General features: G+C 36.7%; 1 protein-coding gene across 3 annotated transcripts in view; it reads left to right on the forward strand.

Moving 5' to 3' along the window:
- The window catches only part of VPS13B (vacuolar protein sorting 13 homolog B), a 415,483-nt gene that overhangs the window by 296,992 nt on the left and 102,149 nt on the right, over positions 1 to 16,342 (forward strand). For all 3 annotated transcript variants that reach the window (XM_042868778.1, XM_042868780.1, XM_042868779.1), the window contains exons 34-35: positions 4,084 to 4,786; positions 12,962 to 13,099. In XM_042868778.1, the coding sequence (XP_042724712.1) occupies positions 4,084 to 4,786; positions 12,962 to 13,099 (841 nt within the window). The remainder of the gene's footprint in view (positions 1 to 4,083; positions 4,787 to 12,961; positions 13,100 to 16,342) is intronic.

Raw genomic sequence — 16,342 nt, forward strand, 5'->3', positions numbered from 1 at the left:
AGAAAATAAATGAGTTACCTGGCTACGGTTGCACTGGCTTCAGGTGGGAGTGCTTGCCAATTCTGTAAAGCAAATCTATTTATTTACTTGGATTTTATGATGTACTTCTCAGTGTGTACTCAGTGTGCAGGACATGCTATTTCCATGCCCTTTCACTAGAAGGATATATATGTCATATGCCCTATTGAACTCAAGGGGTTAAGCTAGAAAAGTTACCTATCTCAACACATGAAAAGGAAGAATTAGCCGTTGTTCCCTAGCTACTCGTGTAGCTTTCAACACCTTTCCTATGGTGTCTAGTATTGATAGGATATATAACTGTGAAAAGATGAGAAAATGCACTGAAGTGATCTAAGTAAACTATCATCTTGACATGTTTTTTCTAGCTATTGAAAACCTTTCCATATTGCAACTCATTCTGACAGTGAAACTGTAGAATTCCTCTGATTTAAGTACCATCTGGTTATGCTCAAAGCTTTAAAGCTATTATCTCAGCATAAAATTTCAGCATCCTATACTTTTTTCTTCGCCAAACTATCCATTTTTAAGCCACAAATATTTTTCCAGTCCTTTCAGATTTTATCTAAAAGTATATTTTAACAGTATTTAAATAGTTCTTAAACAATAACAATTTATCTTGATAGATGACATGCTGTGTTTTTTCATTTTATTTTAATTAGCCATTGTGGAACCAAATTCCCTTTTGTTTTACTCCTTTGAATATTGTTTAATTACAGTTATCATGCCAAATATCTTAAAGGTTATTTTACCAATACAGTTTCATTTAACATAAGCCATGTGGAATCAATAGTCCTGTTTCCTAAAGTGAATGCTTGGAAAATCTTACATTCATATGTTAAGAGTACACATCCTTTCCTCATTAGTTGGAAAGTACAGGGATTTTGGCACAGGTTCTGTGTGGAAGCATTGTGCAGCTTTTATATGGATTTTGTTTTTAGCCTTTGATGACACTGTTTAGAATAGGAAGTATCTAATAAGTAAAGCATTTTGTCTAATGTGCTGCCAGTGTGTTTAATATATGCCTGGAGGTCTGAAACATTATCTTCTCCACTACAGTAATATGCATTTAATTCTCTGAAAGCAGAAGGTCGAACTTTTAAAAGGGACTCAAAGTACATTTTCAACTAAAATAATTTAAAACACATGGGATAGGGGACCAGAGTAATGTACAGTTGGTTTTTATGGTTTAATCATAATCATGTTAATGCACACCAGTAGCTAATTAAAGAAAACTTTTATTGTTCATTTTAAATGGGTTATGTAAAGAGTAAGAGAATTGATATAATACAGCCCAATGATAAATGTTACCATTGCATTTGCTAGCAACAAGCTGATATCGCTGTTCGTGATGTCTTTAAAGTATTGGCCTATTTATTCTACAGTAAAGCAAAAATCTTTTCGGAGGAGTTATCCTGAGGGTCCTTGCCTCTCATGTGCTATCCCATTAGAGGAATAGCTAAATGATGCCCAGGTTCATTACTAGGCATATTTTTGGGCTAAGTGTGTGACTTGGAAGAGGACTCAATGCTTACTGAGCAGAAATAGATGCAAAAAGTTCCAGTGGTACTTCTGCACCTTTACTGTGTAAACAGTAATGTTATTAAAGGCTGTCTTGCAAATCATTCCTCACTTGTTCCAACCTTTGTAATACATATGGTAAGAGAATAAATAAGTCAAAGTTTAATTGTGGAACTGGGTGGCATGGAAAATTGCAGTAGTATGTGATGCTTTTTTGCATTTTGGGCGGTGGTTCATGTCTCAAGCCGCTTAATACTTAGCAGAAGTTGCCTTCTGACTGCTGTTCAGTGACCTGCATGAATTGACTCAGGGGCCTCAGTAATTCTTTCAGTTGAGTGTCCACATAGCAGGAAACGCAGCAGTTGGGACCAATTAACACCCTTGCAGTAGTCTTAGCAGAGATGCTAAGATCTGAATGGGGATGGAGGCAGAGCTGCTTTTCTACCTTCCTTGAGGTGCTTCACACAGAAGAGTGTATTTAATACATATTGACTTATAAAACAACACAGAAAAAAGGAACTAGGTTTTTAGTCAAATACATTTGACCTGAAGAAGTGAGAAAATGCATTCAGAAAACAGGATGCAATTCTCCTCAGAACTCTGTGCTCTAAGAAGATTTTTTATAATTTTGAACTAAAGGCTGTGCATCAATTAATTGCTGGGTGTAGCAGCACATGCCTTCTACTTCTTTTCGGTCAGTTTTTCCATGGAATGACATAGCAACATCGTTCCATAGCTCCATCCCTTCTGTCTTTTGCTGGCCTTGAATGCATGAGCAATGAAACCATTTATGTCATTTTGAAAGTACCATCAGTACAGGATATGGGCAAAACGCTTTATAGTTTACCAGACTGAGGGGCTGAGACATAAATAGTATAACTTTGCTAGCTTATCAGGAGGAGTCATGGTTCCTTTGCTTATAATGCAAGTAATTCGTTAGAATGGTCTCCAGATATTTTTACAGAGGCTGCATTAAAAGTGATATCACTTTTACAAGTCAGTGATACGAGTCTGTCATACAAATCAGCCGCAGGGAAGTTTATTGGTTATTTGAAAAATATGTACATGAGTGCATCTGAAAAGATTGTAACCAGAGCTGGCAAAAACCTTTTCAAAGAAAATCTCAGCTAGTTAAGGGTTCTGTTTTAGGATTTCCTCTGTAATACTTTTCTCCAGTATGGTCATGCCTTTAAAGAAAAAGGGGGAGGGTTTTTTTTCCCTTTCTTTCAGAAAGAACAATATAAAAAAACCTTTTAAAAAAGCGGCTTTTCTTTAATGTCTCCAACCACCTTATTTCTGCAGAGGGAGCAAATTGCAGGAAGTGCCAGGGTCCACATTCTCTCCCAGTATTGTGTCCTCCTGTTGCTGTCAAAAACACTGTACTGCTTTGGATGAATCGTGAATCTGATTGATTAGGGCATTTCTTATGTTAACTTGTACTATATGGAGCAGAAATGTTTCTTCTGGGCAGCACAGATGGAAGTGCTGGTTATGCTGTGGAAGCTATGATGGGTGATACACATCTGCAAACTCCGAATGAATCACAGGGGTTGATTTACATCATTGTTGTTATTACTATTATTGAATTTATGCAGTTTTTTTTTTTCCAAATAGTTTTGCGTATAGACTTCCTACCTTCTCTTCAAGTTCTTGTAGGATTTCTGTTTGTTTCAGTAGCAGAATTTGGAGTGAAATGTTTGTAACTTGAAGCACCTCCCTGTCTTGGGTCTCTCTTTCTTGCTATACTACTCTGTCCCTGGATAGTAAACCCTGCAGATTTGTTTTGTTTCACTGTAGTATTTCCTACAACAGGTTTTTTTTACTGTCTCTTCTGTGATGTATGTTTTCTTTTTGAAGTATGTCGATATGCAATGATTTCTTATCTGAAACCCTGTGGATGTCACAGATGAGATAATGTACACTGGGTGGGCCCTGCTAAGCTAAGAATCACACTGTCACAGGGGCAGTCTATAGACACTTCAACTTTGAAATTTTATATAAGGCAGCTGCCATTTCCATTTCTCTAAGAAAAATATTCTTTCTACAACATAATATTTACTCTTTTCATCTTACAATTTCTGTTTTGTCATTCTGTGATTTTGTATTAGGTTTATATTGCATTCTGTTTCTTACAGTCGCAGAAAAATGTTTGTACTCAAAACTAGAAAATACTTATGATGGGGCTTTTTATTTACAATGTATTCTTTTACAGAGATATGGATTAAGCCATAAATTTCTTGTAGAATCTTTCAAGTATAACAAATGAGTTTTTTGAAGAATGAAGTTTAAACCTAGAAATCATTATTCCTTTTATTTTTCTTTCACATATTGTTTTGGCACTTCATCCGTTGAGAGTCATCATCTCATTGGAACAGACACCTGCTGTGTTTTCTTGAGTGATTACTGTGTTTAAGTTAACTTGGCAGATATTTTTTATAATTCTCTTTTTTGACATCGTGTTTATATAGTGATTGTTTGCTGCCACTGAAATGGAAACAGCTGGGATACGAATATCATCAGCTAATATAATATTTTCTTTTGAAGGTTTCCAAACAAGAGCAAAAAAAAATGGATGTATCAGATGGAGGAACTGTTGAGACTTCTTCCCGGTACAGTGGGGCACAGGACAGTGGAATTGGCAGCGACAGCGTTAAGATCAGGATTGTTCAGATTGAGCAGCATAGTGGCACCAGCCAGCACCGCATTGCCCAGCCCTCCCGCCAGTCGTCCATTGTGAAGAACCTCAATTTCATCCCTTTTGACATTTTTGTTACAGCAAGTCGGATCTCCTTGATGACTTACTCATGCACTGCTTTACCTAAGTCGAAATTGGCACAAGATCAGAAAGATGGTGAGAAAATAAGCAAAAGCTCCTTGAACCTTCCAGAAGCAGGCTCAGGTAGCAGCCACGACGCAAAGAGGCCCAGTCAGCCGTCTATTTCATCCGTCACAGCAGACGACCTTTTGAACAGCAATGTTCCCCTGACTTCTGGAAGAAAAACAGGTCTTTTGTCACTGGAAACCCTGCATGCTTCCACAAGGTCCTCTGCTCGACAAGCTCTTGGTATAACTATTGTTCGGCAACCTGGTCGCAGGGGCACGGGTGACATAGAGCTACAGCCATTTCTTTACCTGGTTGTATCACAGCCCTCCATGCTCCTCAGCTGCCACCACCGAAAGCAGAAGATAGAAGTGTCGGTGTTTGATGCTGGGCTTAAGGGAGTAGCTTCAGACTACAAGTGTACAGGTAAGGTCATTGAACAGTCATTCCTGGCTATAAATGTCAAAGAGGTGGCACTCCACATTACTGGAGTGGCGGAAAGGAAAACAACTGACAGACTTCTAGGACATCTTTACAAATTAATCAGTACATAGTTGTGTTTTAAGGATTGTACAGCATATAATCTGTAGCGTAGCTGAATCACATTAAGTGTGTGAAACATTTGAAATTAATTAAGATCTGACCTTTTAGCAACCAGCTCCTCCTGCCCCTCAGTATTACTTTCTCAGCACCGGATTGTCATAGGGATTGTCACATTACTCTAACTCCTTGTATTCTAATGACAGAAGAGTTGTAAACCAAGGAGATTTCATGAAAAGCATTTCTTATGGCTGAATATAGCAATATTTGCCCATATACATATACTGATAACATTTAAAGAAAAGCATTAGAGAAGTACCTGATAAAAATCGTTTTCAGTCTCGTGCGTATTCCTGAAGAGAGAAATGAAATCATTGCAGTTCATTTGCCTGACTGCCGGAACAGAGAGTAAGAATTTAATGAGATGTATGGTTACTTTGCAGACTGTTGTCAAATAAATAAGTAAATAAAAACTATTCTTGAGGATGCAGGGACCTGATGTGAGAAGGCAGCCAGAGAAGTATGGCTTATTGCAAATAAAATGGCCAAAGTTCTGTCTATTCTGCTCCTACAATTAGCTTTCAGTGTGTTGTTTTTAATACCTTTGTATGTAGGGGAACATTTATATATTAAAAAAAAAAAATAGGCTCTGGTCTCAAGTTAAAATAATGCCTTCCTAGAAATTGAAAGTGAGTCAGAGAGGACAGAAGCATGTTGTAAAGACGGCAGCTTGAGAGCACCCAACTTACCAGTTAGATCTGAAGAGGTTTTCCTGGGCAGCTAAGAATTAGCCCTGCATGGTTTTTACTCTTTTCTTTAGCTTTTTGTCTGTCAGGCAAAGGTAAAATGGTGTGGAGGTGGGAGTCAGGCATTATGTGGAGATAGAAGTTCTGTTCTCATCCTGCTGCTTTTCTGGGCAGTAATAAATATCTTACTCGTGTGCCAGATAGAATCCTGTGCTTTCTGCCAAAGCATTATGGTTTTTTTCAAAAGAGTTTGAGAAGGTGGATGCCAAAGTTCCAGTGCCTAAAAACACCATCCTAAATTTATTAATAAGTGAATAAAACTAATCCACACTTAAACACAACTAAACAGGTAGTATAAAATTTTTATTGTCTCAGGTTAGAAAGACCTGCTGTGTTTGTGGTTGCATCATTCAGCATTTAATGTTGTCGTTGCATTGTTGTAACATGAATTTTTGGAATTTTCTATTTTTACTTTCTAGCGTTCATATTAGAGGGAAAATGGCACTTAGCTATATCTTTATATGTGTGTGTGTATGTATGTACATTGATGTACCATATATATTACATAGCATACAATGCAACATCAGGAGCCTTTTACTGCATTTTCAAAGTTGCTGTAGTCAATTTTATCAATCACTCAAATTTTTCATGGCGTTGTGACTGTTTGCTGACTGTTGTATCTGAAAGAGATATATCATTGTGATGAAGTATATTTTATAAATTAAGATGACTCTGGGGTTTAAGTATAATATATGTTGTTTGTTATGAAGTTTTATTGGAAATTCAGTGGGAGTGGTTTCTCATTACTTATACTAATACAGTTTAACTTACATAGTTGAACAGTAGTAGACCTATGTAGATTATATCCAAAATATGCTAATAAAAACTGTGACATTTCAAATCATATTATCTGCATATGTAAACACCATATATGCTGCATAAGAATATTTTAGTTCATCTGCACTGGATTCAGGTCTGAGGAAATACTGTGCTGTAATTTCTCAGGCTTTTTAGGAAAAAAATCTACATTTCTAAAACAATCCTCTCAAATCTTGCATGGCAGAAACAAATATGTAGGTTGCTCTGAAAATATTTATTTTTATGGGAACTACAACAGATACAAAGAGCATAACAACACTGTTTGATAGAACAAGTTCTCAGCCATAAAACATGATTTTTCAACACAGTCACCACCAGCAGCTGTGCATTTTTGCTAACAGTGAAGAGGCTGCATGCCACGCTCATAAAACTCTGCACATAGAGAGGTGACTCGCTGTCACTGCTGCTGAAGTGCACCACCCACCACCTCCCTGAGCTCAGATTCATTGTTGGTCTCCATAAACATTCATCAGCGAATGTCAATGGGTGCCATTCTTCTGCATGGAGGAATTCAATGATGCACCTTTGCTCCGATACACACGTCCACGTCAGACGCCATTTTGTCAGACTGCCCCTCTGCTGCCACGGCACAACACGTAACATAATACTGAGGAGGTTCAGCCTCTACTGCCATACCAACATCCGCTTCTGACAGCGTGGGCCAAATAACGAAATAGGAGAAATTACTTTCAGAGCAATCCTCATACAAGATAGTGTTGTGAAATAGGGAAGGTGTTGCTTTTTGATGGCTCTGAAGGTAACTTTGGGTTAAAGATAAGCTAATCACAGTTTAGACCTTGTTATGGTTCTTATCCTTTACATTAATGTATGTTTAAAAATTCACTGTTCACTTGTAAGTCAACAGAGAATATGTTTCTTATGAAAGTCTATCTTATGAGTTTTTTGAATAAAATAGGGAAATTATCCTGTAAAACTGCACCAGCATGAATTCTGCGGTGAATAATAATTAATCCTGGGCTAACGACAAAATGAATTTTGCGATAATTTACTACTTTGAACATGTGCAGAAATTAAGTTTTTAATACTGTTACAGGGCCACATAAGTTTTACCTGGGATAAGGGTTTTGTTCATGTTTTAGGAAGAATTCAAGTTAATAAAGCTTGAACTTGAGGACTTTTACACTGTTGTCACTGTTAGGTGTGAGAGACTATTGCACAGCAGCTGTAATACCAAGCTGCATCCAAAGAGCTTGGCTCCTCTGTTTGCTAGCTCTGGTGATTTTTTTTTGCGTGTCCTGAAAGATGGAAGAAATAAGAATGTATTAAGAAAGCAGGAGAAAATAGAATATTTAAAAGTTAAGTACTGTTAGAGTGCCAGTTAGCAGTTACACATTTCCAGCAGGCCAGTGTCTGAATTTGTGGGAGTTTGCCTGCCTTGAAGCTAGAGACTAGTGGCTGTGCTTTCAATTTCCTCAGTATTTCCCTCAAACCATGTCCACTTGCAAGGCAGTTTGTAGAAGGGGAAAACTTATTAGGTTATTATGTTAGTTCAATTTGAGTATGGATGTGCTAAGCTGCTTCATTTGTGTTTTAAATTATTTCTGTACTTGCACAGCTTGATTGCAATTATATAGTATATATAGTATTATATACCGGCTTAGTGCCTGGTATAGGAACTAAAAATCAAAGTAAGTAAACTAATGGGATAAATATTAAACCCTTAATAAATGTTACTAAAATGACCAGTTGTTCCCTGAGGTGGCTTCTAAGATCCTATAGAAGTAGCCTAAAAGATGCTATAAAACAACATTTTTTATTCATTGCTCATCCTACGTTTAAAAACTGGCATCTGCTAACTGTTAGTTTTTGCTTACAGAGAGTTGGCCATTTCTACTTAAATAAAAATGGGTGCAATTGTTTTTAATGTAACCTCATAAGCTGCTTTTACAAATATTTTCTTAAACTTTTATTTGCTTTGTTTCAGGTAATGTAATCCAGATACAAAATTGCCTCATTTCCTGAGCATTGTGCTCTGGGCATTCTTGAAAAATCTTTTTTCTATTTGTTTGTTTGTTTATTTTCAAAGAGGAGATTGTGCTTCTTACTCGTTTTAAAGGAGGGAAATTTCCAAATAGATGTGTTATGCATGGAATTTCTTCAACTTCCTCCAGTGAAGCATTTGCAAAGAAATAGCCATTGTGAGGCCATCCAAAAATATTCTTTTTTTATTATTTTTTTTAGCACCCACGCCTTTGATGGCAGGGGGTCCATGAAGAGCAGATGCAGTAGCTGAGACCACATGTAACCTCTGATCTAATGGAAAGCTTAGGCAGAATGGAGAGAAGTGCGGGTTGGATCTGGCAGGAAGTCTGATTCACCACCTCTCTGTCAGCTTGTGCTTCCTACGAGGAGACAAGGATATAAGACTGTTCCCTAGCCCAGCACTGAGGGAGTTCTGCTGGAATGTCACCTGTTCCCCCCCAAGTATATTTAGTGACCAGTACATCTGCATCCATGGCTGTACGGGAGTGCAGCCCTAGCAGTAAAGATGAGCTGGCTTAGGAGCGTACATTCCTTGTAATACTGTAAATGCTAATTTTTTAACTCCCTGACACAGCATTTGTGAGTGTGCTAACAGAAATGTTTTCCCATTATGTTTTCTAAATTCCAATGGAAACCATTTTAAAAATAAGACCAAGCATCCCAGTCTGGAGTTGGAAATACGGAGGAGATTGCAGCATCATACTGGCTTGCACAATTGACTGCAGACCAAACTATGATTCATCCATTGAAATAAAAACCCATTGCAGACCTCCTTTGGCCTGGGTGAGGTTCCAGCTGGAGGGGCCAAGTAGCCATTCGGCGCATGGCTCGGTAGCCCAGTCCCCTGCTGGGAATTCCTGAGGCCCAGTTTTAAGGTCTGCTCCAGGCTTTACCCCCATGATGTCCTAGCTGCCAAGAACCACATTTTGTAACATGAAAATCTTCAAGATCTGACATTTCTCCTGTCTCCCTTCTTTCCTCCTTGATCTCCTTGATTCTTCAGAAGTTGGGGTTTTGTTGTCTGCTATTAACATGAGGAGGAAGTATCAAAAGTTGTAAATTCAAAGCAAGTTCACGTACTTCATAAACTGTTAATTGCAGAGGTGAGACCTGGAACTTAACAGGACTAAAAGTGGCTTGGAATATTTGGTGGATTCAAAAATAAAGAGAGATATTTTTTTTATTTCTAATAATAATAATTAAAAAAAAAAAACAGATAACAATGTGGAAATATTCAAGGCCTCACAGCTTCTCGGTCTTAGAGATTTTAAATTACAGACTTGGTTGTCAATCTGTGACTGTTGTCTCACCATTTTTCTTTTGCTGCTATAGACAAATTTTTCACATTGCCTAGAGGATAGAATTTCTGGCCGTCTTCACCACTCTTCACATTTCAAGCCTTTCTTTTCTCTCCCTTGGCTTGCTGTGGAGTAATTCTAGACTCTCCTTCTGCTTATATATGCATCCCTTGGGTTTTCTCCAGCATTTTGTTCGTACAAATAACTGCAAATTTAAGTGTTGATTTTTGGGAGAATCATAGAAAATGGAAATGGAAATGACCTATTGTAATACATTATTCAGACCAGTTCCCTGCTGATGCATAATTGTTCCCTATTGTATATTTCATAGTGTTCTGTCAAGTGTATTTTTAAACATTTTCAACATTTCCATCATTTCCTTGAGGGAGAAGAGTCCTTTTTCTCTCAGAACAGGAATGCCTTACTTTTCAGCCTAAATTTTCTCCTTTTTTTCATTCTATTGTCCTTCTGGCAATTCCTCTCACCTGTGGCATGGGAATTTATTTATTTATATTGTTTTATTCTTTTCTTGATTCTTAATCCTGTGAAAAATTATATGCTGTTTTCTTAGATCTTTTTTTATCAATGTATATGTGTTTTATTCTTTTGGCCTCCAGCATAAATGGATTTTCCTGCCCAGATACATTGGAGAGCTCATATGCATAACTTCCTTCATGTTTTTGAGATAAGCGCTTACATAGTTGGTTTTGAAACCTCTGGAATTTAGCTTTCTTCTCGTGCTATAAGAACTTATTTATTAATTCATTTCTGATATATCTGGACGTGTAGTCAAGTCTGGATCAAGGTCCAAATTAACCATGTCATGTGTTTGGAAACACTCAAACCAGCTTTTTGACTGGCCCCTCAGGATCATCAGTTTGGCACAGATGCCAAACCATAGATCTGTAGAATCATTAGGATTGGAAGAGACTGCTAAGATCACCTAGTCCAACCATTCAATTATCCTGCTTCCATAATTATCTCAATGTCAGCATAAGATGGTTCCACTTGAACTAAGCAAAATTGCATGTTGAGGTGTCTTTGTGCTGTGTAAGTTCTGTGGGTCTATTTTGACTATTTGTATGCCCCGGGCCTGCAGTACCCCAGGTACTGAAGAGGTAATAGTGCTGCACTCCTTGGGACATGACAGAGGAAAGTAATCTTTGGAGAGTCCCAAGGCTCCTTTAATTTTTCATTCTCTGCTTACTTGATGCAATTCCCAGCACCCTGAGGGTTGTGTTTGTATATCTAATGTATTATGTCATGCAAGGATTTTCTGCTATGTAAGTTTTTTTCATTAGAAATATTTTCGTCTTTAAACAGCTAGAACTGTGAAATGATTATTAGCTATTCTATAACATGCCTTAGGATAATAGGAATACCTATAAGCATATTCAGTAAAAGCAATGTTTGACTAAATTTGCTGGAATTTCTTAAAAGTCAGTGGTTGATCCAGGTTGCTGTAGGAAGTATGGCACAATATCTCTAGAAATAAGAGAAAGAAATGGTGCATTTTAATATTTTCCCCTGTATTAGTATACCTAAAGGTTTATACAGATATTTTTGAAGGAACAATTAAAATGATTTAGTGATTGATGGGCACTTCACAGTGTAATTTTTGTAATGCTTTACAACGTATCTCAGGAAAAATATTTTAAAAGTCTATTTCAGTGGTAAAGATTCCTTTTATTACTATTTTCAGTATTCTAGGCAAACACTAGACAGGAAAAAAGATATTCCCTAAAGCAATTGCTATAGAAAACATAGTGTGCCTTACCATTTTGGTTGGTGTAATTAAAGAAATGGACTAAGAATCATAAAAATGTAGAAATTCACATGGAAAATATACAATTCTGTTGTATGCAGTGACAGCTCTTAAATAACTGTTGAGAGCTGACTTCATAAATGTATAGTGGGAATAGAGGGAAGGGAAAGGCTGTAATGTATATGCCATGCAGTACAAATACTGCTGTGAAGTCATTGCCTGAAAATTGATCAAATAAAAACAGAAGAATGTGCTAACTTTTGATCTTTTCCATATAGATCTGAAGTCATGATCAATTGGTTTCAGTAGGTTCTTTGAAATCACATAAGGGTTGATATGTGCCAAGTTTTATATAAATCACATGATAAGGTCAAGAAATACAAATTCCAAAGCTGACTTTATATACCCAGTCCACATATGACTGTGATACCACCATACCATGTGTTGACTCTAGTAGTGGGTATGTAAACACTGTTCTTAAAAGGAATGCATTTGGTAAAACTCAGTTAAATAAAACAATTCTAACAGTTTTTAATTGTCTGAAAATTGGAGAGATGAATTTTCATCAAGATGCCTCTTAAATCTTTACGAGTGGAAGAGACATTTGACAATTTAAGTAGCAGTCTTGAAACTAAAGAGTAATTGAGTATTTAGAACATGTAGTGTCAGAATTCGAGACTATACGAACAAAGGTCGCAAATTGCTGAAGATGAAAAAGGCTCCCTACAGCACTGTTTTTGCCATATGTTATATGCAGAAAGTGAAGGAATAGTACTGGGAGGGAATTAATTTTCATATACTTTTGTGACATTATAAGCTGATCATAGGACTTCCATTCAAGGTGGTATGCAGGAATAGCTGCTGATTTTAAAAGCTAGACCTACTGCGTCAGTGAATCTTGGAAGAGAATGGTATAACTGCTTTGTTGTGCTCTGTCCTAGACATCTAGTAGCTTTCTGGTCTTTTGACCTTTATAATTTATCTTAGTGTTACTATATTCTCTTTGAGATAACTGTAATACAATCCAGAAATAGTGATTTTTGATTATCAATTCTCTTCCGAGTACTGCTGCTAACAAAAACTATAACTGAGTATTTTTAAAAGATGTCTTGGGATGAGTGATATCTTTTACTCTTTGTTTTTTCAGATTTTCTATATTTTGTGTTATATTGAATTTGCTTTCTTGCACACGTTAAATACATGTGCTAGCTATCTATAGGCACAAATACTTTGTATTGTAGTATTAGGTATTTTATCTACTGTATATATACTTTAAACTTTTTAGTTTTACTTGATTTTGTGTGTAGCATTTTCTTATGTGTCGTATTCCTGGAGTGTCATTAATGAGTATGATCATTATCACCCGTAGATCCTGGAAAGACTCTACCAGAAGCTCTGGATTATTGCAAGATCTGGTTGCAGACAGTAGCAGGAGAGGTTGATGCTAAAAGTGGTATTCCACCTTCTCTTATCACAGTACAAATTAAAGACTTCCTTAATGGGCCAGGTAAGCATTGCATTTTAATCTTTATTTTCTAATATAATCCCTTATATATCCCCATAGATATGCACATGTAGATACAGATTAGATCGGATAAATGTTGTATTTCTTGTTGATGAATATGGAATTTTCTGCCAGCAATCACCCTGAAGCTAAAGTTGAGGAATAGTCAGTCCTGAGCCAGTTGTAGATTTAAGGCCTGATTATTTTCTTCCCAAGGTAACTGCAGAAATTTTACTCCTCTAGAAGCCCGAGTTTGGCATATTTCCAATTAATTGAAAGCAACCTGCTACTAGCCCTAGAAAAGCTGAGTTTCTAAAATTTATTTGAAGTGTGTTTATAAAAGCTGACTTTTAAATTGTTTCTGGAGATTTTAAGATCCGCGTCCTCTTGGGTGTTCTTTGGAATCTGGATATATATCTGGCATTACAAATTCATATCATCTACAGTGTTAACACTGTAAAGTTGAAAAAAAAAATTATGTTATGTTTATTTAATACAGAATATAATTGGTGTAGTATTACTGTTTACTAGAATTTACTTTAAAAAGCATAACATGTAGTCTCGCTCCTGAGGAATCACAAATTCCTGCAAATTCAAGTATTTTATGCACTATCTACTCCGTGAATTATATTTATAACTACATTACTACGTAGAATACAATTAAGGTTATATTAAATGTTAGAAAATATACTTACATTTACCTGTACAATCATAATTAACCTCTTTTTTGCATACTTACTATTATTTACTGAATCGTGTAACTTTTTTTCTAATTCTGCTCAGTTTACTCAGCCCCCACAATGAGCTTTTATGAGTGATTTGTGAACAACCTATAAGCAAGGGGTTTTTCTATTCATTCAGACTATGCTCATACAGTCTACCACATTATCTACACTATTTGAATTTAACTCTGCATCAGGATTACCTCTATGTTGCTTACTGCTTTAGGATCTGAGCGCTACAGAAACGTTCATTTAGCTGCACATCTCTCCTATGAGTGATGGAGCAATATGCCCTCACCATTTTACAGAAGGTGCAGTGAAATTCTGCAGAAGAAGAAATTCTGCAGAACACTGCATAAGTGCAGTGAAATTCATGCTTTTTTCATTGCACACTAAAGTTAGCAATTTAACATGGAGAATTTTGTATTTCCAATGTACCTAAAAAATACAGGAATTTAGGTCTCGGAACTACAGTTCCTTTTGTCTTTGGGTGGAATAGTAATCATTTCTGCATATCAGACCCCACGATATCAAAGTGAGCAACCAGAGAGTGAGAGATGATTCACATTTACCAGGTGATTATGAATACTGTTGTTAAGTAATGTGAAAATCTATTTTTTGTATGCATACAGGTAGAAGTCTCAATGAAAGAGTAAAGTTTGTGAACAGCCTCACCATTACCACTTCTCTCATTTTCTGTAATGTCTTTAAAGCATTCCTTTAAGACTACATTTTAAAAGTACCTGTTGATACGCGAATCCGTTTTGTGGTTCATTAATAGGATTTTGAACCTTCAGGACTGCTGAATGTTTTTCTGCCAGATGAACTAAGGGACTAATGATAATAGTAGTAGGTTTTATGACCAGCATAAGAAGGGAAGAAATGCCTACTGTCAGGGAGCTTTATAGAACTCTGTTGAGATCAGAGGAATGTTGGAAATCAGATTTTCTGAGCTGCATTGGAAGGCCAAAAGGAAAATGTATTCTCTCTTGACACTACAGTCTTTTGGTCACTGTTGCCAGGTGGGTTTTCCTTTATTCTCCTTGATATTCCTTTGGTTTTTGTGTGTGTGTGTGTGTGTACTACTCGTCTTTCTCCTCATCTCCAGCAAATTCCTATATTCCCAGATCCCTTGTCTTTCCACTATACTTTTTCTTTAGGTTCTCATTTTAGCTGCTTGGCTCAAGTTTATATTTAATTTATTATACACCTGAAGTTTTTTCCCTGCCACACTTCTGTCAGTAGGACAGCTAAGTTGGAAAGTCAGGAAGTTGGTACCAGCTTGCAAATTATGCATTCATGAGTGGTCTCAGTTCATACCCCATTCTCAATAATTCAGCCAGATCCTGAATCAGCGTTAAATCTCTCCCTTCCATAGTATTTGGCTAAGCAGGGAAGTGAAAGAAGAAAAAAAAAAAAAAAAAAAAAAGCATAAATTAATGCATCATAAAATCCAGACTATTTATTCTTGCAAAGCAAATAAAACCTCAGAGCTTTTATCCAGGATCTCTTCTTAGCCAAAAGACACTGTTTTTATCATCTGTTTCCTACTAATTGGAACTATCATTAAGCGTGACTCAACAGCAATTATGCTGAATTTTAATAAAGTGTTTTATCCGTGTAATGTAGTAAAACAGCTCTGCATTCATCTGCAGATTTTGCTTTCTCTCTTGTTGCCACAGCTCTTCAAATAAGGTAACCTTTACCAAGAACTGTTCCATTATTAGTAGTGAAGGACACTTTCCTCATGTGATTGCATCAGAGTAGCAAGTGAAAAGTAGTTGGGAAAGCTTGACAGCTCCTCAGCAGACTACTGGAAGACAAGTTGCGAATTCTAGTGTGGGAACAAGTACTCTAACCACAGCTTCTTCTAGGATGAGAAAGCTTGGCCTACCAAGCAAAAGCATGAATCTGGAGAAGGTGTCTGCATCACCAAGTCCTAACTAAGCCTGTAGTTGTTTGTTAAGGACAGGAGCCACAGCAAAACAGATCTATTATGATGTCTCCTATATGTCACAAATAGCTAGATTGATTAAATTAATACACTACTGAAGTATGCTTATGTTGGTCACTGCTGCCAGATTCATTTTCTTTTATCCTCCTTGTTTCTCCAATTTTTAGGTGCACAACTACTCTCAAGCCTAAAATACTTGGGGAATTGGTTTGTTTTGTTGGGTTTTTTTTTAGCATTTGGCAGATAATGGTACTAATGAGTTTATATTTTAAGGACAGATTGTGTATTTTCGTGTTTGTTTACGTATGTGCATTTCATAAATCCAGTAAGGAAATTTTTAAAATGCACTGGAGGCAATATGTGCTAGCAGTGGCTAGCAGTTAGGCACCACTGATGCTTTTGAGCGTGTTCTTGAAATCTGTGTCTATGCAGCCAGAAGTCTAGATGTGGCACTTTTTGGTATAGCTTTTAAGTGTTCGGAGTTCCGCTGCTCAATTGCAGTGCCATATTTCTTAAGAAGTACTTTGTTGGCATGCTGAAGTTGTATTTGAAGATAGAGCAGCAAAACAC

Source organism: Lagopus leucura, unplaced genomic scaffold (genome assembly GCF_019238085.1).
Source record: "Lagopus leucura isolate 7727_CA_CO unplaced genomic scaffold, USGS_WTPT01 Super-Scaffold_100002, whole genome shotgun sequence".
In the NCBI taxonomy this organism is placed as follows: domain Eukaryota; kingdom Metazoa; phylum Chordata; class Aves; order Galliformes; family Phasianidae; genus Lagopus; species Lagopus leucura.